The sequence below is a fragment of the Perna viridis genome, chromosome 6 (genome assembly GCF_037379345.1).
Source record: "Perna viridis isolate PV_CMFRI_1.1 ecotype Kerala chromosome 6, ASM3737934v1, whole genome shotgun sequence".
NCBI lineage: Eukaryota > Metazoa > Mollusca > Bivalvia > Mytilida > Mytilidae > Perna > Perna viridis.
The window spans coordinates 14,674,542-14,698,446 of NC_142450.1; the positions used below are offsets into that span (position 1 = coordinate 14,674,542).

The following is a 23,905-nucleotide window of genomic DNA, read 5'->3' on the forward strand; positions in this document are numbered from 1 at the left end:
TGAGAATAAAGTTTTCACCATTTCACTTCATTGGCAGAGCGGTGGGTGGAAGACACTTCCCCTACTAGTACAAATGGTCAATACTCAAAATCATAGACGAGGCTGGAGGTGCTTTCCATTAGACGGTTCGTTCAACTTGGACAACAGATTCGTGTTCCATAATTGGTTCGTACCCTGTGGGATGTCGCAGTCACACGACGAACCAGACAAACCGAAAGTGGAATTGGAAAAAGTTGGTTGGCACAGGTTAATGGGAAAAAAGCTAGGTTGCACATTTATTTTTGTTCCTATGTAGTTTAAGTAGTTTTTTTTTTGTTCTGTATTGTGTGTGCCTAATCCCTTTGTCTAGTCAAATTTCTCAATAATGTTCTTTTTGATATACGTAGGTTTTCTCTTAATTTCCCTATCAATATATATTTTTACCATCGTTTTCGCTGGCAGCTACAAAGCTATGGTAACAAATGTTACATATATCTAACTACATTGTACAAGTCTGTGATTCTATTTGAAGGAGTTAGACCTAGGGTAAGGGACACAACTCTTAAACATCATTGGAACGTTTGTATTCAGCATTTTACATTAATATTATGTAAGCATCTAATTAACTTGGATTGATTTTATTCTTATTCAAATGAAAGCTTGAGAGGCTTTGGTATAATTAAATATGATACAGACATATCACTCATTTCAAAACCATACATTTGATAGATTGTACTATGATATTTGACACATATTTCAAGAGTGGTGCAAAATTTAACAATAAAAATACTACGTTTTGTATGTTTGTTGTAAGGTAGTGTTAGACAATTTATTCATGGGATAATCAGGTAATCAGTGATTTCTTTTGACGACTAATATATGAAGTGAATATAGATCCTTTCATGTTAACTGCTGGATAGTCGATGAGCAGGCCCAATACGCATTTCCGCGAGGAAATTTCTATTGTTCTACCCATGCAAGCCCTGCTACGCGAACTATCAGTCACACATGGTAATCGATTTAATGTTTATTCATTTGAATTTGATTATAAGATGTGTTTGGAAAATCAGAATCACCTCCATTTAAAATATAATTCGTTATATATATATATATCGTAACTAGACTAGGAAGATTTTGCAATATATCAGAAATAGAATTTGAGAAGTGATTTTTCGACCCATTCAACACTCATGACATTTTGACTGCAAAAATTATAAGAAGCGCTTGAACATTATAACTTCCGTCATCTCATCAATCTCTGTCCTTGATTCTTTCCTAGTTAAAGACAGTCCTCGTCACGTTCGAACTATCAATATTATTTATTTAATCCTGAAATGATACGAAAATAGATTCAATGTTTTAAAATGATCAGGAGATAATGCAAACTGATCCCTAAACACTGCATAATATCTGAAACATTACGAACTGAGGTCCAGTTGGAAATGAGATATTTTATGAGAAGGTAAAGTGAAATTCTCTTTATTTGTACTTGGGAAATTACATAATCAGACCTAGTACTCCATGTGATTTGAATATATTGTGTAACATTTTAACCACTTATCAAAGTTATAACTGTGCTAAAAAGTTAAAGTTGAATCAGTTTATCATTAAGAATAATGATGACACATGTAAAATTATACAATTTGACAACAAAATTTATGATCATCTGAATCCATGAATTTCCTTTCTTCTTCAGTCTACCAAGGACTTGACTTTTTTATGAGCAACTCGGCGGGTGTTTATAGAAAAGCAGAGGACGGTTACTCTACCAGGGCACCTGGTCCATGCTCCCAGTTTTTATTGGGTCCGATGTTATAGCAGTAATCAAAAGAATGTAATCAAAGGACAAAAACCAGACATGGAAAACAGACATACACAACAAAAACATAAAGTAACTAAAAGCATAAATGCAAAGTAACAAAAGCAAATGAGCAACTCGGACTCCACTAAAAACTGAGACCATGGGTCAGGTGCATCGGTAGGGCAAGCGTCCCTTTTTTTCTAGAAACACCCGCCGAGTATATAACTTTGTAAACCTATTGCTTAAAATTAACTTATTTTGTGTTCAAAGTTAAATAAAATGTGGTTTGTTTTGAATGGAATCTTTCATTTGGTTGTATTTGTTATCAATGTAGTTTTACACACAAAAAAAAAAAAAAACAAACAATGGAGAGAGATATTTAGATTTCAACTTCTAGAAAGTAAATTCTTTACCAATAATTTATTTCAAAATCCTAGCAGATATAAACGAGACTTTTATTTTTAATTTTGATAGATATCATTTAATTTCAGATATGGGTATTAGCTTGAAATACACTTTTCTTGAAAAATTAATTTATCATGAAAACGACGTGTTGTCATTTGTTCATGATCCAGTACGCATTTTGATGAGAATGACAAAGCAAATACAAACATGTTGGCATTAAGACAACATGAAAAGTTCTTTTGTACTTTTTACCTGTTTCTTACACACTGTTAATTTTGGATAGAAATTATCATCAATGTAACAGATATGATATCAAAACATACCAAGCAGTTCCCACAAACGTCGACTGAAACATGAACATATCGTTTACGCGTAATAAGATAAATTATCATCAGAAAAATGTGCAGTATATTTGGACGGAGTCAATAGCATAAGCTGGATATCATACTTAAAAAAAAGGTAATTTCACTGAAGAGCTTGCACATTGATTGAATCTACATGGACAGTGGTAAGTTCACTAGTACTGACTGCCTCGAAACTTTGTTTACCATCCGTTTCTTGAAAATTCAGCTTTTGATAAATTATTCCCGGATCAAATCGTGCTTTTAAGTTTTTCTTTGACGGTGTTGCAATTAAGGGCGGTCCTAGTTGGAGTTTAATTTTAGAATTGAGGTCATGATTGCGATTAGAAAAATCAATATCATATCCGAGCCTTACGAAAGCGCGCAAACGCTGGTCCATGTCGTCGACAGTATCAAGTTGGTCAAAGTTTACAACTATTACATTTCGCTCAGATATATCTAAGAATTTATGCCATATGTACTTCCATTCTAACTGGGTCCAAAGTGATCCGCCATATTTGTAGCAGTCACATAAGACAACAATCGAGTTCCGGCTGTTTAGAATATGATCAAGAATAACTTCTTCTTTGATCGACCCTATCGGCAAGTCTCTGCACGGAACAAAAAGACGGTATCCAGATGATTCTAAATTCGTAACTAAAACTTTCAACACCCAATATCTCAACTCAATATTCTCATCATTAAAAGACAGAAATGCATCGTATTTCATGACTGGCAGTATTTTCGAAGTTTTTGACTTGAAAAATCGGTAAATATATTTCCTTTGGACGAGATATATTTCGTAACGAAATGAGTACGCGGAAACAGCGAAACCAAACGAAACTGACGACAATAATCCAAAACAAATCGCTAAATATATTGATTTATATGATTTTTCCTCTTCACATATGTCGTTTTTGTCTAATTGTTCAATTGGTACTTCACCCGTTTCTGTCTGGCAAATATATTTGGAGACATTACCACAATTCTTAATTCCAGCCTTTTCGGACCATTGCTTTAGCCAAGCTGAGTTACAATCGCACTGTAATTTCACCTCACCGAAATGAGAACTACATGGATCTAGTGTTTGAAATTCTCTTGGTAAATCCGTGAATGAATTGTTTGCAAGATTAAGCTTTATTGATGGCTTTAAAGCACTTGTGGCATTCCTGGAGAAGTGGGAAATTGAGTTCCCTGAAAGATCTAAAACAGATGTATTTTGAAGGTAGGGTCTATATTCAAAGTTTTCAATTTTGTTATCTGTCAGAATCAATGTTAGATTACTACTCTGTGGGAGCTCATCTGGTAATCGTTGTAAGTTCGCATTAGTACAGTTCACAACATTTCGCCTCTCTTTCGGTTGTTTAAAACAATGACAGTTCCGTGGACAGCTTTCAGTTACGTTGCATATTAAAAGGTCTAAATGGCCTTCTCTGACCATTTGGGGTATACTCTTCCCCCGATGTTCTGGTGGGTTCCAGCATGTTATATTAAAGTAATCTCTCCATACATTATGTAGCACTTCTTCGGCTAATTCTAAGTAAGGTTCCATACTACAATCACAATCCCACTTTACATCTGTCATAATAAAGCTGTAATCGAACACACTTCCCAGTAGTGAAATATCAGTTAATCCAAGGTTTTCAAAGTCTATGAATTTAGTTAGGTTGTTATTATTAAAATTAACTTGTCCACCGTGATATGTTTTGTTTTGGGGGTCAAGTTTGAAACCATTGTTGTTCACAAGTTTCTCTATTTTGTTACCTGAATATGATATTTCACAAAAATCACTTTCAGAGATCACATTGCTTACTTCCATGATCCTTAAATTGTTGTTGGAAAAGTCAATATTAAATATTTGAACTGAGTCTCCCAATAATGTTTCAGGATCTAATGTTTTTAATCCGTTATTACGGATTGTGAGTATCCGTAGATTCCAAAGCCCGTGAAATGTACGGTTTCCGATGTGTCTTATTTCATTGAAGCTTAAATTGAGCTCATCAAGCAAAACCAGACACGAAATATTTCCTACTTCTGTTAATTTATTGTGTTGTAGGTCCATAGTGACAGTCCTATTGAAAGAACAGATGTTATTTGGAATTTTAGACATAAATCCATGGTTGTGAATTAATGTAAGATATGATTTGCTAAGGTCATTTGAACTGACATCAGCAAACGCTCTCGATTCTCCTCCTCTGCGAATATATTCCAAGTTCAAGTGAACTGTAGTATCGCCAGAAACTTGCCATAATGGTTGCGCATGACAAATGCAACATCTTTGTCTCTTAGCTGGTAGGTCAGTTTTTGGACACCAATATGCTGGACACACTAGATAAGATCTATTTGTATTATCAGGATACCAAATATCACTGTTTACAGCAACTGTAAAACTGTTAAGGCAACACAATAGCACAATTGAATATGTGGGTGAAAACAGGTAGAAAAAGATCGCTTCGGAGAACATTTCTTTTTACTTCGATTTTAATGCACACGAAAGTCACCAGCGTGTAGATTAACTCCTATTGGCGTACTTTATCGAAACTTCAATAATTCATTGCTTACATATATGAACTATCTATGGGTTATTTTAGATGTATTTGATATGTTTTATTTATCGACATTGATTTCTATTTGGGTCAAAACCTTGTCGTTATCTTCCTGTTTTGAGATAAAGAAATAGATGTTTACATCCCCGTAGGATTACATTCATTTGGAACACCAAATCAAATATTCAATATTTACATTTAAGTGATGTTGGGTATATTCAAAATTGTACTGCCACCTTCAAAGCAAAGTTATTTATTGATGTTTGTTTCAATGGTCGATTGAGCTTTATTAAAATATTGATGAAGTTCACAATATGTTTTCCGATTTCTCGCAATTTTTGTCACAAACAAAATATTCTATTTAATTCAATTACCTGTGTTTGTGCAACTTTTATAAGTTTTTGAAAAAAAGCAGTATCATTGTGATACTAATCAATGATCTGTTCTAGAATTATTCTAAATATATTATTAATAAGATAATTAATTGGAAAGAGTGAATAAATAAAATATTATCACTAGTGCCGACGAACGCTTGGATTTAACGAGTATGCGGAACTAGTTGATGATGCATTATTGTACATGTAAATGATTAGTAAAAAATATGTTTATCTATATAAAAACTCAGACCAGCTGGATGAAAAATACACAATCATTCTATGAAGCTATTTCATTTGTACTTCTATTAATAAAATAGTTAAGGAGGAGCTCTGCATACAACATGGTTCATCTAATTGATCTCTCTAAGTCAAAGATTGAGTGCCAACTCATTAACAGAATTATATTAAAAAAATAGCAGCTTCACAAACGCATAACCTAATTATCCTTTTCAGATTTTCGGGACGTTTTAACTTCCAATGCATCTGAGGTCTATGCTCCACGACTTTAGTGTGGATCAAGTTGTTCGTATTTTATATAGTTCCTATTTGCATTATTTATGTTCGTTTTCAAAATAAATTTAAAAATCACATAAAGACACGAAGACTCATTAATGTCAAACATTGACATTAGGGCGAACACATCCATTTCTAATCAAGCATTACGCTGCAAGTACATGGAAGAAGTGAATCTGTCAGCGAATAGAATGACAAAATGACGGAAGATCGTGAAACCTCATTATTTCATCCTACCCCGCTTTAACAAGAGGGGAGTTGTAAAAATATTCTGGATCTTGTCGCTTAATATTTTTCATTCGAAATGTGTTTTGTTTCAGTATTTATGTATTTCGTTCAATGACATTGATTGTAAAACCAATATTTAATCACCTGTTAGATGAACTGTATCATGACACTTAGTGCGCCTATCTGCATTTGTTAAGTTTAAAACTAGACACATTTTATAAATGGAAGGGAAATGTAGATTAAACCTTCGTCAGTTATCTTTTGATATTTGGTCTATATCATTTCGTGTAATTTGTAACCTTTGTGAACAATATTTTGACCCTCAGATTTGTTTGTTTTGACAACTTACGAAAAGGCATATACAAGTAATACATCATTTTAAAGTTCAGTTAGTGTGTAGATTAAAGAAAACTATATAGAAAGAAATTGTCATCAACATATATTCCATTGATCTATATATTTCATTTTATTTGACAGTGCTTCATATAAAAACGGTTAACATGGGTATAACACTAACAGAATTGCACTCTAAAACAATTCAATATTGCCCTCATGCATGTGGTAATGTAGCCACGAGATTAAAATATGTCTCGTGACGTAAGCAATACGATGATAAACTGCTCTATCAACACATTATTTGACAATTTATTACTTTAAAATTGTGTTGTGTATGAGCATGCACTTTGATGAATTACTTGGAAACCTCCAATTGAATGTTAACTTGGCTCTTATTATGAATTTTATAGTTTCGACTGAAAGAGTAGTGGAAAGCCAGCTGAATCATTAAATGTTAGTTGTACAAATAAATCTAAGATTGATGTTGCCAAATATATGTATTTATCCTCTTGTCTTGAACTTTCGCTTTAAAGTTGCATTTTTTCCTTTGTCATTTTGCGTACTATTCATGTTATCTATCTTAACAATGTAATTTTGACATAGTTTTTCTTATTTTAGGTCCTTTTTTCAGTATTTTTAATTCTCACTTAAACTCAACTCCAGTTAAAACCTTTTTTCGATTTTTCCTTTTTGTTTTCGTTCAATTCTCCAGCCGTAGTTGCCCTTCTCTTTGTTTATTGTATGTTTCTCTGTATATAAACACATGTACTAAGCATCAATATATACGATTAATATGCTCCATTAAAATATATAATTTCTTGTGAGAAATTAAATTGAAATTCCGCTCTTAATCCATTTCTTTTCGTTTCTAAGAGCCAAATGGTGAAAAATGATATATGCTTTTAACGTGCGTGAACATGCTAAATCATTCATTAAATATTTTGTATTACAGAAAAACAAATTTCTTATTTCTAGTCATGCATGTGGCTGAATATGCGCCTGATATTTTAAACACAAAGTTAAACAGTAAAATGCAGTTCTAGACGCTCACTTTACCGGTGCAACTGGTCCATACTTTTTAGTGAAATCCGAGTTGTTCATTTACTTTTATTACTCTATGTATCATTTTGGTTATGTTTTGTTCTTTGTTAGGTGTGTCTGTTATCCACGTCTTGTATTTATTCATGGATTACATTCATTAAATTTCCGCTAGAATCTTGGTTCCCTTGATTGCTCTTTGAATAAATAACTGCAAATCGTTAATGTAACAGAATCGTGGCCGATTTGTAACCATAATGTTTCTGGATTTCGACGTCAAATAATTTAAACAGTTCTTTTTTTTTGACGGTGGGGTGGGTGGGTGTGGAGAAGCCCTGTTATGGTACTAATGAGCTGGTAGATCTATATAACTAAACAATAATGGTTGGCAGTAAACTTTGTGTTTTATTTTAATTTAAATTTAGACAGAAAATCAGACTCCTTTTTTAAATAATAGCATAATGATCCTGCCAAAACAGATACATATTTCTTAAAATGGATGGGTTAATTTCTAGTACTTACCATTGTTAAGGGCACTTGATTAATATGAATTAGGCCGAATATAATTATTATGCAATTAGTTTCAATACAGTAAGTAAAATTGTCCAGTTTAAAAAAAAATGCTTTATGATTATTCGGGTTTATTTTCCTACTACTGGGGCTTTAATTACTCTGACGTATTTGTAAATAGGTTCATGGACTCCTTCACTAAGCGTGTAATAATTCATTCCATCAGCATCCCAACATATCGCTTCCCCAAATAACTCAGAATGGTACGGCAACTCAATTGGCGGTGTCGTAAGTGCTGTTAGGTAGTCATTATTTTGCACTTTCCAGTAAAACACGTGGTTTCTTGCTTTTATCAACACTTCCGTTCCATCAGGGGAAATATCACCTGCACCTGGGTCGTGATGGTGAGTAGTAATATTGACATGCGCATTTGAAACAACGTTAACTGGTGTTGTTGCCCCCCAAGCTAATGAGGGAAGTTTAACGATAAGACCTTTACCTCCATTAACATTTGAAATCATATACACGTCGCCATTGTTATCTATCATCAATGTTTGGCCGTCATCCGCATTCCATCTACAAAGATAGATTACTCCAATATCTTGCGTTTCTATTAATATTATAATAACTTGAAATTACACAACTCAAAAATATAAGCATGGAAAATCTTCATTAATAATAAATTGCAAAGTCAATGTTATCAAATGATAATCAAAGACTGTCGTTTCAACTGAGTACAGCAATCTAGATATTATTTCAAATATGTGCCAAATTTTATATATACAACAGATATGTGTCGATTGGTCCTATTTTATATAACTCGAATGAATAGCTAGTTTACATGAAACTTTTATGATTATTTCAAAAACGGGAGTCTTTCTTACTTGAAAGGTAAACTGCTAGATACTTTAAGATTTTGGTCCATAAGTACAGCTGGTTCAGGGACCATGTATATCATGTTGACTTTCCTACTTGAGCTGTGTCCAGCGTCAGCTATGTAGATACATGATGAGTTGTCGGGACATGGGCCAATGGCAATATCCTCCCAGTCATAATGGTCAGCGCCGGAAATGCCCAATGTTGCAACCAGTGAACCGTCATTAACGTCAACAGCAAACAGTCTGGTTGTGTCCCCGCCATCATTATGAGTATAGATAATATCTTTATGAATCCTGCTTGCAGCTATGCCCGAGGCCTCGTCAATGACCCGAGGGATAAGGTTGGACACAATAACTCCTTGCCTAAATTGTGGCTGTGCGTATCCTAGAAAATATAGAAGTATATTTTTTTATAGAAGTCTTATCACATTTTTGTTAAAATCTAAACATTTTCAAGAACACATTTTATATCATACAAACTATAGTACCATTTACCAACGAACATTAAGAAATAAAAAACAAATATTCGTATTATGTTCACCATACACAAATATGTTTTTTTCATTGCTCATTCAACTGTTGAAATCAACGGATCTATTGATTTATTGATTTGTTGGAGTAACATTACCAAACAAATAAACCCTTTACAATCATATGCTTTGCAACAAACGATTATCATATAAATTGAGCACATAATAATCATACGTATTTTCCAACTTTCCGGTTTCGACTTATGATATTGCTATTTGCAATACGGACTTTTTTTCCATTCCTTTTGACCTTTGCTTAGAGTTTATATCAGTTTAATAATAGTTTGATTTCTCTTTATTTGATAAATGTAATAGGGAATCCTTTCTCGTCGGTTACTTTGTTTGCCAAATCCACGCACCTTGAACTTTGAATCTCACAAAAATAATTCTTCCACAGCATGTTATATATGGTCATGTAATGATAGAATTTAATAGTAGATTTCGTAAGAAAACGTAAATGATCGAACTTGTAAGTACCAATCCATATTCAATGCATACACTGACTATGGTAAAGGTGATTATAAGAAAAGAAATCCCTACAAAAAGAACTATTTTATTTTCGGTCTACATATGCTATAATATAGACATTACTGAACTCCTTTCTACAGACTGGTTACATGGTCTGTAACTGTTACCTAATAGAGAACAACCACATTTTGACATTTCTCAACGTATCGGGACGTAGACATAAGGGGACCGGTTTTTATTCAATAATAATACCATGACAAAAACGGTGTTTGGCAAATTGAATTACATGCAGTAATTTTGTTTCTTCATTTATTTTACTTTACTTACACTATAAACAGTCTCTCACAAAACGGTTTTGTGTGCAGAATTTTGTCGCTTTATCAAAAGGTGGAATTACGCTTCAACACGTTCTCGTATGTGCTTGCAATCAGCTACATTTATCCCAAGGTTATCGTTCTTGTTTATATGACTGTATGTGTTTTCTTTTTTATTTAATAATGATATTTGCTAAACATATAAGTAAAAGTAGTTTGAGTTGAAAATACTACGTTATGCACTCTAAAATAATTCTTTGAAATTATTAACAATGATAGGTCAATGTTTAACATTTTTATCAGTTTGCTTTTTTGCTGTGAAAGAAAAACATCATTTTAAAAAAGGGAAAATCAGTCTAAGTCTCACAGCATTAACTGTCAAAAAATTGTAAAAACTAACTGTTACATGTAGACTAACAAAAGAAATAAGTAGCAGTCCAGCTAAGAAATGTGCGAAGAGTGACGCTACATGTATTTTATCTTTGAAATCTTTTCAAGTTGGTCTTAAATAATTCGTTCATTATATAAGGGCACTTTTGGGGGGGGGGATTTTCCAATATTTTTTTCCTTTATAACCAGGTAAATTATATTTCCCATGAACAGAGTCAATTGCATACAAGTCTACAGCGGCAGTAGTTCGTTTCTTCTCTTACAAACCGCTGCAGATTCTCAAAAATGACTGAAATCATAGGTCGTTTGACAATCGGATAACGTTGCGTAAAATCATTCACTTTTTCACGATCGACTTTGCATTTTCTTAGAAGGCTGGCTTTATACATTATAATGTATCAATTACTTACATTTGTATAACATGAAGTCACGATCCTCGACATAAAGGCCCCGATAATAAAGACATTTATCTGGAGTTTGGTTTTGTCTTAATTCAAAATCACGAACATTTCTATTTTTTTAATTTCGTTTGAACGAGGTGCATATTTATAATATAGTAATTATTTTGAAGTAACAATTACACGGTTATACATTTGAAAACAATAGTTTAGTTTCATGCTTGAAAGCTTTATGTGGCGATAGGAAGTCATACGTTGATAAGTAGAGATACGTAGAGTAATGTCAAAATGCGGTTGTTCTTTGATTAGAAATCAAAGACATGTTTTTGACATGAATAAATCAGCCTCTGCCTGATATCAATAAAGACTGGTCCTGTATTATGTATATAATGTGTCACATACCTGTAGCAGCAAGGACCAAGTAAAGGAATCTCAAGAGAAACATGATAACAGACTTAATTCCTTTAAACAAAACTTGACCTCATTGTCGTCGGTTGTTATCTGTACATTTTGACATAAGAAGGTCAAATATCAATACAAATAAGATCGAGCATTAATATTTATTCTACAATCTTATAAAATAAACGGAAACACTTGTTTCGATACTATCAAACCCGTGAACTCCTGAAATTTAAGTATATGTACGCGTCCTATCGAATACAATTGTCTGAGCTGTTTTCTGGCATTCTGGTACGCTACGAATACTGGGCAAATTAAATCAAGGGGATGAAGTAAAAAGGAATGAAAAAACGTTCATTGGCTTTACACTTAATTAAGACATGTAAGAAGCATTACTTCATGTTACAGAACGTGCTTTAAATATTAATTATCTCCTATTTTTTTCTCTGGCGCTGGACACACTCTAGACATTGCAGACAACCCTCTTAGAAATTTCAGTTATTTTGCAATGTCTTGGACAACGACTAATTTTATTTGACTATACTATTGTCAAACAAAGTCTAGTGTAAAACAGAGGAAGTCTAAAGCTGCGTTGAGCTTGCTCCTCCACAGACTTTAGTATTACCCGATTGACTATGAAATATTCACTACATTGGTCAGGGAATCATTGTTCCTGGTAATAAACGATTCTGCAAAGGCACGCCCAATACTATAATAAACAAAGCTGTATTCGCCGTACTATGAATGAATACAATGAAGAGGATGTTCTTAGTAATGATTTCTGCAGGGGTGTCGAAGTACATGATAAGTAGCTGTGCTCCAGTAAATGGTCTTTAGATTGAATGTTTCATTTTTTTTAAATCTTAAAACGGTGTATAAAAGGTTGCCCGTAGCACTTCATGTCTAAAATGAGCGACCGGTCATTTTTTTTTAATTTACTCGCCAATAAAAATTGAAACATTCAATTCTTCTAATTACATTCCATATGTTTTTCTCTTATTTATTTTATAATATTTTAAATATTAATACAAAACAGAAAATTCACAGTGATAAAGAAATTAGTCCACTGTATTTTGGGCATGGCGAATATAAATAGTTAGAAGATGTGTTTTACATCACGTGTAAAGCCTAGCACCCAATAAAATTAGCGCATCGTATTTATTAACACAGTTAAGGGAATTGTGTTGGATTAAATCGTTCATCTTGAAAAGGAAAACAATTTATGTGAATGTTTTAGCTCATACATGTTTTAGTCATTGTACATTTCTTGCAAGAGTCTGAATTCATGCATCTTTAGATAATTTTATTCTTATCGTGATAGGGAGATTTCATTCTAACGAGTGATGGCTCTGATTAAGCTTACAAATCTTTTATAACTTTAATTTAAAACACATTTTAATAGAAGACTAGGATTATTATTGTCTTTTCATTATCAACTTACCTACATCTCACATAACACTAAGAATAAATATTTAAAAATAGTTTAACAAAAACACTGAATACACAATTCACATCATTCTTATAGTGCTTCCACTTGAATTGCTTGTAAAAGCTGTCTAACTTCTGACTTAGTGTATAAGCTGTGAGTGATTGGTAAAAAAGTTTGTCTCACAGAAATAGCAACTGCAACGCCATCTAAGTTGAGGCACATTAGTGTGTCCTTAATAAACGCATTATCAGCCATTTCATTGATATTACAACGGTTCTTTAGAAATAAATCATACATGTTGAACATTTACATGGTAAATAGTTAAGGTTGTGATACACAGGGATGGTACTTTAGATTAGCTCCTAGAGAAGTACTTCATGCAAAATACCAATCATATTGTGCGAGAATGGATATATGGACATATAGAGACGAGGACCCCACAGGAATGGAAAATGCCAGCTCAAGTCAACCGATGAGTCTTCGATGAATGGCGAGGAAACCCTAAAATCACGAGACAGGCTACAGCTGACCCTCAAACAATATTACACACAGGGTTAGCAAATTAGTTGCCCCCGTATATTCCGGCAACATAAATATCATATGAAAAAGTATTTCTTACGGCAATCACATCTCTGATAACCAAAATCCAGCACATGGCCTTTCATCGGTAGAACTATTATCGCCAAAACAAGTGAAGGGACAAAGGCCACTAAAAGCCGGTACATTGAGTAGATTGGACTCGTAAGCCTGGTAGGAAAACTGATTCTAAACCAAGACATTACAGCTTATGAACTGTGGGACATATAATCTTTCCAATCGTGATATCCTGATTAACTTATTTTGTTTCGTAAGAATAAGGTTTTAATTAGCATTGAGTTTTCAGATTGCTTAGTATAAATAAATATCTGAGTTATCCAACATGTTAGACTTTCATGGTTTTCTAAAGATGTCATGAGAGAAACTAATTTTCTGTTTGCTATTTTCGATTTCAACCATTTCTCCACTCTACTATCACCGGTATAATTTAGATTTTACCACCGAACAAATACCACTTATAAGTGCAGGAGAATCTATGATTTTGACTTTCTACTCTAATGGTAAGCCATTATATCATTATTTAAAATATCGGTTGCCATAAAATAAATTATTTCATGTAAAAATTTTAGTATGTTAGATTGCTTACTGAACTCATCTGTATCACAAAATTCAAAGCTGTAAACAACTCATTTTGTTTATTTTCTACACTGATTTTTTATCCCTCGAAGTGCACATTGTTGACTTTCTTGGCTACGGGTTTTGTTTCTTATTCCAGTTGTGTGGGTTCATTATCTCTTAATTATTAATAAATTAGTATTAGTATTAGTATTAATATTTGGATTCAGAGCAAGAGAAATACTTGAAACTTTAACATATATCTCATCGCCAGCATTCAAATATACATCTCTTGAAACAAGACTGCTGTATTTAGAATATATCATATTCTGAGAAAGTTCGAACGGGTGTTGCGTTACTACGATTTCTTCCTCTTTGACTCCTTGATTATTTCCTGACTTGAAGACGGCTGTGTTATTGACCTCTTTTCGGACTGCCCTCTGACATATGTAGCATTTTGATTTGGTTTATTTAAGACCTGGTACATATAGCTAGAGTGTACCAGACTGTATACATGAAACCATCCACTGACTGGAACCTTGATTCGTCCATGATTTAAACGTACTCCATTCAGCAATAGACAATTATTTGATCTATGCCACTTTTTAATTGTAATCAGTGTCCTTTTTGAGCAAGCTAAAACGAAAATGAAAGATATATTCTTGCTTAAATATTTCTGTGATGTAATGAGACATTCGTAAACGGAATGCAAAAATTGAACAAATTTTGCATTTAAAGATTTCAACTCTGTTAATAGTGGAGGACATAACTCTTGAAATCAGTGATACATTTGTATCAAATTCAATTTTAGCGAAGCCTATAAGGCTTTACTTTGAAACTGAATGAAATCAGTCCAAGTTATTTTGATGCTTACATGGGATTGATGTAAAATGTTGAATACAAACGTTCCAATGATTTGTAAAAGTACTCTAGCCCTACCCCTTTAAATAGGAACAGAAACAAATATGATCAGCCAAAGTTTAATAAATTACCATTAGCTTTATTTTCTTTCTCTTCGCCAATTAAATGAGCCAATGGCTTGACATCACTTATAGTACCATTATATATTATGTTACCTGTGTGAAAATAGATATATTAGTTGTAACAGAAGTAATGTTTTTTTTCTGATTATTTGTTTACTTTTCTATATCAATCAATTTGTGCCTGCCTGTCCAGTATCCAATATATAAGAAAACCTTACTTTGCTGTCTATCAAGCTATTAAATAGGTTGGTTCTCTTTTTGCAAATCAGGTTACTTTCTATAACCTCAGTTGGTATTGTTACGTCATGAACATCGATAGGATCGCATTCTGACATTCAAATAATTCCAGACAAAACAAAACGTATTGATAACGAAAACATTCTTAATATCTGGATTTGAATCCATTAGAAATTGAATCAGAAGGATTGTTTCTAATTTATGAACGGTTACACGATGAACCTGAATTGAGCTAGTTTACACGGTTTATAAGTTTTAACTGCCGCATACCATGTTATTTTATATAACCGATTGAAAAGGAGAAACATTTCATCATCCATTTCATATAATTAAACTTTTTTGATAATACATTTTCTATACTGCTAAAAGTACTTATTTATATATACGCGTCTTGTTTTCCTATCTTCAAATTTTATGTGTAATCTACTTCATTGAGCTTGCTACAGTGTGTATATTTTTTTTGTTTCATGTTTCACATTCAAGCAATGATTATGTTGAGATTTGTAAGTATTTGACTTACCCAACTTACCCAACTGCTGACGCTTTGGTATTTTCTGCCGATATTTAAATATATATATATATATTCCCCTTACGTAATGCTAGTTATCAAGTTTAACAGAAAAATACTTGCCTTTGCTGTGAAAATTTGGTTCAAACTTTTTTACAACCATATCTGTTACTTTGGAATAAACCTGGTTGAATTTCTGAAATTATACAATATCAAACAAATTCTAAGCAATTACTTTATTACCATGTTCTGAAGGGGTAAATTCACTAGCATTCGTTTCGGTCAAAAATTCTAGGGAAATTGTAAACTTTCTTTCTTTGATTTCTTTTTGGTATTGCTGAAACATAAAAAAAGGATATGCACATATTATTCGACGTTATCCTATTGTCAAACGATGTCTTGTGAACTATATTTGAGAATATGAAAATGTTTATCTACAGTTGCCAGTAAGAAAGGGAACGAACGTCTGCAGCGCTGAAGCTTTGATTTGTCGATGCATTACATATTATCAAATCATTTCCAACATCGTCCATAAAATCCATATATGTCCACCTTAGCTGGTTCAAACTTGCATCTAAAATGATCTTTGTTTTGTTTTCATGTCACGAAATATTTTTACCTTTGAAATACTTTGTAACGTACACACATTAACCATTAGAAATCGTATCTAAAGCATCAAGACAGCATCGTTGTTACTTTCACAAATCTTTTTCTCTGCGCATGAGATGTAGAGATAACATAACCGCGTTTTTTTCTAAAACGAGCTGCTGAACAGATGCAAGTATTTGTGTTTGAAAATAGAAATATTGGTTAAAAAGAGACATCTGCTTCGTTGGAACGTCATTATAGCTGTAAAAAATGATATAACTTTACAAAGGTATTCCATTCAAATTAAAGATCAAGGTCGATAATTGAAGCTCTTACTGTCAAAGAATAATCAAAGGGACCAAGGTTATAGAGGTAATCAAGAGAACGTAATCAAGGGACAAAGACCAGACATGGAAAACAGACAAACACAACATTGAATATGAAGTAACTAAAATCATACACGCAAAGTAACAAAAGCAAATGAGCAACTCGGACTCCACTAAAAACTGGGAGTATGGACCAGGTGCACTGGTAGGGTAAGCGCCCTTTGCTTTTCTAGAAACACCCGCCGAGTTGCCCATAAAAAGTCAAGTCCGGGGTAGACAAAAGAGGAAAGGACAAAGATGAGACGTTGAATAAATCAGTTTTCATGGCGCAGATTGATACGCCATAACGATCTATAAAACTTTTATAGTGATGATTCCAATCTTGTAGTAACATAACCCTGTTCTATTTGTTAGAATTTTAGTGCGATACAAAACGTCTGCGTAGTGTCGGCACGCTCTGGCATAACGTATGAGTTTAGATATGAAGACTCCATACGCAGGTGCAGAAGGGATGTTCCCACAGATAAAAGGGAATTGACAATTCTGAATGAAAAGTCACCGTTAGTGGTCAGGTTTGGTCAATATTTTTCTTTCCTTTACCATCTAAGTGTAGCAAAAGAATATGAGGATATGAAGTTTCAATAAAAAAAAATATATATATGGTTTATTGGGTCAAACGTGCGTACAAATTTAAGGTCATTACGAAGACAACAGAAAAATTGACAGTATTTCCACAAAAAAAGGAAAGGATTGCATTTTAAACTACAATTAAGGAGGTAGACCAATGGTAAGCAATCACTTTTGATATCAGAAATATGTTTGTATCATATTTAATTTCGCCTAAGCTTATCACGTTTTCATTTGAAACAGTTTAAAATCAATCCAATTTTGTCACTTAATTTAGGTCTACCTTACTGAACTAAGTGTGGTTGAAAATAAATGGTCTATCGGCAATGAAAATGCCGAGGCATCAGTAGTGGGATGTTCCAAATGCGTCAAATTCCAAAACATAGCTTTAACGTGAACACATGAAAACAGGGACGATCTACATACACAACAGATTTAAAAAGATTACAAATGAAACTGAAGATTGAGGAAACAAGAAGTCACAAGAAAATAAGCCCTAGCTATAGCAATTTTTAATTTAAAAGAAAATAATAAAATAAAATAAAAAAATAAATAAATAAACAAAAAGATGAAAAGAAAAACCAAGCGTTCCGGAATTATGTATGAAGTGACACTTGATGGGTGATAGTTATTTATCTTTATAATTTTGTTTTACTGACATTCCATGTGCGTAGAACTTGTTTTCTAAACACCTTGATCGTCCTTTGGTTTTTAAATGACAATAAAATAACAGATCTGTTTTTGTTTATCAATTTTCAAAACACGTTTGGTAGACTTTGTTCTTACAAGTTAAATTTGCAGTAACTGTTCAAGATTAATTTGGTTCTTTCACTTGTATTTAAAACAATGAAGCACAAAATATCTCATTCAGATATCATTCCATATTTCAGGAACAATAGAATTGTTTGCGTGTAACAGGAAATACATATATGCATATTTTCTTACGTCATGTCAAATAAGCTTCGACACTTAAGGTCATCTATATTGTGACTTATATTCTCCATAACCACTCAATAACCATTTCTGTTATTCTGTTATAAAACTTTCTTTGGCAGACTGGGTTTTAAAACATTCTAACTTGCATGTAGTTCTCGGTTCTTTCACAATAAATCTATTGTGTCTTTAGCTTTTATTTCTATTTTTTAATTTCGTGCTTCTTAAGTACATTCATTTTGATAAACGTGTGTGTGTGTGTGTGTGTGTGTGTGTGTGTTGAATAAAAAAGCTTTTAACAATGATTTTTTTACGTCTCAATGTGGACTGTTCATATCATGAGATAATGATATATAAATCCATTTAATAAAAACAACTTTTATTAGTAATTTTTGTTGTATGTTTCCTCAAAATAGAATATCAACACAACTTCAGAAGTTAAATATTTCCTTAACTTGTGATTTCATCACAAAATAAAACAAAAAAAAATGAAAAGTATTTTGAGAATATATTATGCATACAATACAGTTTAGATTTGTATATTTCTATGAACGCTTGTACGTTTCATACCATATACACTCCAAAAATGTTTCTCGGTGGGTTGACAGCAAGAGAAATGTTTGAAACTTTAACATATATCTCATCGCCTGCATTCAAGTAGACATCCTTTGATACGTAACTGCTGTATTTTGAATATATCATATTTTGAGAACGTTCGAACGGATGTTGCGTTAATACAATTTCTTCTTCTTGGTCCCCTCTAGAAATTTCTGACTTGAAGACGGCATGTTCTATCGAACCTTTTCTGGATTGCTCTTTAATTTTTTGACCTTGATTATTTATGACAGGATACATATAGCTAAAGTCTACAAGACAGTACACATGGTACCATCCGCTGACTGGAACTCTAATTCGTCCATGGTTTAAACCCATTCCGTTCATCATCAGACCGTTATTTGATCTTTGCCATTTCTTCATCGTAACTAGAGTCTTATTTGTTTTATCTAAAATAAAAAGTTTGATATTTTGATTTAAAAAAAAACGTTATTAAAATTTCATATAAAATAATGCAACATAGATTTTATTTTCCGTTATTCTCAAATTATATGACCACCTAATGAAATGGATAATGAGGTGTTCATATATCACAGAACTGCAAGTACTTTGCGATACGTAAAATAGATGATAAAATATTGCCTGTCTGAAATTTTAACTATTATAAACTTTTTAGGAGCCGTCATATAGAATTTGTAAGACTATGGTAACTTCAATGATTATTCCTTGGTCCTAGGTTCATTTCGTATTTCATTTAATTTTCTTTTTAAGAAGCTTTCTGCATGGTTGGTTTTCCTTGAGCAAACTAAGGGATTTTCTATAAATTGCGTTTGCACTGTGTGTGACGTCATTATCGTCGATCGGTTTACAATTCGCAATTCAAATAATCCAAAATAAATAACGTTTTGGTAATAAGTGATTCTGAATTTTTGGATTTGAATCCTTTAGAAACGAAATTCTGAATACCTTTTTTAAATGTGTGTACCGATTATACAATAAAGCATGGTTAGAGGCAGTTTAAACGCACAAACTGCAAAAGCATAATCATTTAACTTTCATCTTTATAGAATTCTAACATTTACAGCAGTCCTGTTAAAAGTGCCAATACTAGACGCTTCTAAGACAAAACGGTAAAAAATATATTTAGGTATAGATTAGTGATGATTCCTTAAAACATCTTTACAAAGGCAATGCTTTTGAAACCAAGGATTGAAGGTGATTTTAGATTGTACTTCAAAAATAGTTATTCAGAATGGTTTTGACCAAGTGTTGGAAATTGAAGAGTTTTGCTTGATTGTTTTAGATCTAGAATTGTTTGAACTTAAACATTTTACTCAACTTTCAATTGAGTTTTTATCGACATTTTAGTGTATATATATAACACTTACATTGGGCATACATATACCAATGGCGGTAACTATGAATGCAAGCTTTTTTTCTTACCATTCTTTAAATTTTCTTCCTCTTTTCCAATAAAATTTGCCACAGGTTTCACATCACTAATGGGTCCATTATATATTCTGCTTCCTGCATGTATGTGAAAATGAATATACCAAGATTATGAAATTAAAGAGAATCCGTGTAATGACCAACTGATATTAAACATAGGAGAGTGTATAAAAACATTGACGAATTACATGGAAGCATGGGAGCGTGGACCAGGTGCTCCCTACCGGTGCACCTGGTCCATACTCCCAGTCTTTAGTGGAGTCCGAGTTGCTCATTTGCTTTTGTTACTTTGTATGTATGATTTTAGTTCTTTATTTCTTTGTTGTGTATGTCTGGTCTTTGTCACTGGATTACATTCTTTTAGTTACCGTTATAACCTTAGTTCCCTTGATTACAAAAGTACTGATCATACATGATTAAATATTACATTTTTCGATATGATGTATATGTTTGTAACACCTCTGTCTGCATTACAACCAAATACTTTGGAAGTTCAAGATACAAACATATTATGTACTCAAAACCAAAAATATCGCATGCACATTTTATTTCCTGTTACATCATCGTACAAAAGTACCTATTTCACTTATCACTCTATTCCAGTACTAAATTGTACATGTTATCCAAGTGTGTTCAAAGTGTCGTAATTCTTTTGAAATATAACAAACTTTTGTCGATTCTAATATAGATATGTTTGAGGATTTAAGTGATTGGCTAACTGAGTTAATGACTAACTTTATGCAACATACACCCAAAAAAGGAATTTGTCAATGTGTTCAATAACTTTGTGATCAGAGTGATCAATATTACTAATTTTTTTATTATATTTATTATTATTTAATATTACAGTGTAAATATTTCCCAGAGTATATATTGTGTCGCTTGTCTAGTAAAATCCTTAAATACCGATATTTAAAACATAGGCCAAGAGTTCTAGAAAAAACTTGCCGTTTCCATGAAAACTGGAAATAAAGATATCAGCGTACTGTTTAGAAATTCTTGGATACTCTTGATCAAATATCTGCAATAAAATCATCATATTTCTGAATTCTAGTTGTTGTACAGCTTTATTTTCTCACAGGACATTGCCAATCCCATAAAACATGACTATTTCGAAAAATGTTGTTAATAACACCCGGGGTAATACTTTACTTTTCATATTGAATGTTAAAATTGTACATATACGTCATTATAAAAAGAAAACATATCAACGCTGATAATGATTGGCGCGTCTTAAAAATTTTGGTTTCCGATCCAGGGATTTAATAACGGGGGATTCAGGCTGTCATTTGCTATCTTGCTTAAATTTTGCATAAACTTTAAAAAAAAAAAAAAAAAAAAAAAAACTTCAGAATAAAATAGAACAGAAAACAGAGAGGCAAATATATTTCACGTGAATTCATTTAATTAAGCTTCGCACGAAATTAAAGTGGTTTTCACATTAAATTTACTAAACACGAATTTCATGTGAAGAATCCACGTAATGTTCATGTGAAGGTGCGAAGGTGAACTCTGTCAAAGGTTAAATTGCGCAATTCAGGTGAAAATCATGTGAAATATTTTGCCTGTGTATGCTACACTGCTCCATCGGATCAAATTGAACGTAATTTCCCCATATCAATTTGATCCGATTGATGGAGCAGTGAAGCGAATAGAGTCGTCACATTCTGAGACGTATATATATAATGATTTGTTGTGGCATGCATCGTTAGTTTGATCCTCTGTCCTATATAACAACACCTAGATGAGCTGTCCCGTAGGCTCATGTATCGTGTACCAAGTTACAACCCTAGATTTATCCTACGAGGAGGAATGTCCCGGCCAGCGAAAGTTATATTTTTATAAAGCCTAGCTAGCCGATTGGTCTATGGCGCTGGATTTTGTGCAGGCGGTGTTGCCATAGATGTCTCAGCAGTACAAGTTCAAGTTCCGTGGAGGGAACGACCAAACATTTGCCTTGTTAATTTGACAGTTCTAACATCGTTGGGAATTGTTCAGACCCTCACATATATATATTCATTGCCAGTTGTTTCATCTGGTTCCAAATCTGCTATCCTGGTTAATATCTGAAGCGATCCAAAGATCGCTTAAAATTTAAGAGAAACTTGCGGAACGGAAACATTCCCACACACTACCTGGTAATCAGTTGTTATGATTAAAAAACCTATCGTTATCGTGGTTACAAAAGAGTAATGATATCAAAGGTACCTTATTGGAAGTTACCCGATTTTAAAGCATACCGGTATTATATTCGTGCAATATCGGAGAAAGGAAGCCACAATTATTGACAAAAATTGTTTGACAATTAGTGACTTTAAAAACTTTAATCTCTGATTTTATATAGTCACTATTCGTGCTAGTCAAAGCCATTGTGCCGCGTCCGTAATCGGGGATATGCGTCAAATAAAATTATCATAATCATTGGGCTTTTTTCATGCCAATTCAATTAAATCACTTGGTTGCATATGTTTATCTTGACTCCAGTTGAGACAATATGTCTTTGTGTCATGCATATTTTAAAGAATCTATAAACAAAACGCGACTGTCAGCAATTTAAAAGTTCTGTATATCGAAGGGAACAATTAACTCCTGAACTGAAGTGTACAAAATTTAAAATATTTAAAGAACGTGAAAGTGTCAAGTTTATCGAGATCATGTTACAAGGTTTTAAATATAGCAATGGGGAATATAAATATGTTTTGTTCTTTTTGATCAGCGTCCAATTAACTTACCATTTCATTATATTTCAGCAGAATCTCATCCCTGCACCCACAATGCATGGTTTTAAATTGCAAACACATATAGCCACAGTTTTTGATTTCCATTTTGTTCTCTGGCATATTCCAAAGTATTGTTAAAACTATTAACAAAATAATGAAATTTAAGGTAAACACAACCGTAATAACAACTCCGTTCCCTTCAAGCAAAGCACGTTTAATTTTTTGTAAAGGCATATTTTCGTTAAAATGAATTCACTGTTTTGCCTTTAATGGTCAGCTCTCATTTAAGTTTTTTGCATTGGTCTAATTTCTATCGTTTCATTCCAGTAACGGCTAATACTGGACACAACAAATAAGCATATCTAATGAAACAAATAAGTACACCTGAAACATATTTTAAATTCCTTCTAAGTGTATAAATACGTAACGATCGCATGTTCAATAATGTGTATTGGACTATTAGGTAGCATTAATATAAATCGAAAGTTTATTGATTGCTTTACAAAGGAAATGCAAAATACTTTCTTTCAAGCAGTTTCACAGACCTTTCACAGGGCTCGGGAGCTTGCTACACAAAATATGTATTAAAGTAACCTACAGTTAAGAATAAATATTACAAATCTAGTGACAAAGGAAAAGATTAAAAAAAATATGATATAATCGCTAATCATGTACGCGCTAGACATATATTCACTCTATGGGAATTCCACGAAACAGGAAGTTTCGGACAGCCACGGAAATCGCTTACAATGTACGTTTAATATATAGTCACATATCAAAATCAATCGGTTCATTGAAAACAACGATTTTTTACAAACATTTTTTATCTGGGTTCAAAACGGACTGGAACAGACAAAAACATTTATTTATGAAACTATTGTTTCAAATCCTATGCCATTTATCCATTGTTCAGGGAGCATGCTGCAAGTTATTTTCTAACTTCAACT

At 32.8% G+C, this 23,905-nt stretch overlaps 4 protein-coding genes across 5 annotated transcripts; all 4 read right to left on the bottom strand.

Annotated features, from left to right (window-relative positions):
- Positions 1–2,185: 2,185 nt before the first annotated feature.
- Positions 2,186–5,135, bottom strand: LOC148613777 (uncharacterized). Its single transcript, XM_088587361.1, has one exon. The coding sequence runs from the start codon at positions 4,988–4,990 to the stop codon at positions 2,651–2,653; it is 2,340 nt and encodes a 779-aa protein (XP_088443487.1). The 5' UTR covers positions 4,991–5,135; the 3' UTR covers positions 2,186–2,650.
- Positions 5,136–7,949: 2,814 nt separating this feature from the next.
- On the bottom strand, positions 7,950–11,614 carry LOC148613778 (uncharacterized). Its single transcript, XM_088587362.1, has 3 exons — positions 11,455–11,614; positions 8,959–9,337; positions 7,950–8,650 (listed from the first exon to the last, which is right to left on the bottom strand). The coding sequence occupies exons 1-3, from the start codon at positions 11,495–11,497 to the stop codon at positions 8,206–8,208; spliced, it is 867 nt and encodes a 288-aa protein (XP_088443488.1). The 5' UTR covers positions 11,498–11,614; the 3' UTR covers positions 7,950–8,205.
- A 130-nt stretch (positions 11,615–11,744) lies between these two features.
- On the bottom strand, positions 11,745–16,121 carry LOC148613779 (uncharacterized). Of its 2 annotated transcripts, none has more exons than XM_088587363.1 (3): positions 16,004–16,121; positions 15,025–15,108; positions 11,745–14,668 (listed from the first exon to the last, which is right to left on the bottom strand). In XM_088587363.1, the coding sequence occupies exons 1-3, from the start codon at positions 16,104–16,106 to the stop codon at positions 14,391–14,393; spliced, it is 465 nt and encodes a 154-aa protein (XP_088443489.1). In that variant the 5' UTR covers positions 16,107–16,121; the 3' UTR covers positions 11,745–14,390. The 2 variants fall into 2 exon arrangements, with proteins under 2 accessions (XP_088443489.1, XP_088443490.1); XM_088587364.1 differs by lacking the exon at positions 16,004–16,121 and adding an exon at positions 15,884–15,973.
- A 2,475-nt stretch (positions 16,122–18,596) lies between these two features.
- LOC148613780 (uncharacterized) lies at positions 18,597–23,366 on the bottom strand. The gene is made up of 4 exons (XM_088587365.1): positions 22,971–23,366; positions 21,187–21,259; positions 20,233–20,316; positions 18,597–19,238 (listed from the first exon to the last, which is right to left on the bottom strand). The coding sequence occupies exons 1-4, from the start codon at positions 23,190–23,192 to the stop codon at positions 18,799–18,801; spliced, it is 819 nt and encodes a 272-aa protein (XP_088443491.1). The 5' UTR covers positions 23,193–23,366; the 3' UTR covers positions 18,597–18,798.
- Positions 23,367–23,905: the final 539 nt, after the last annotated feature.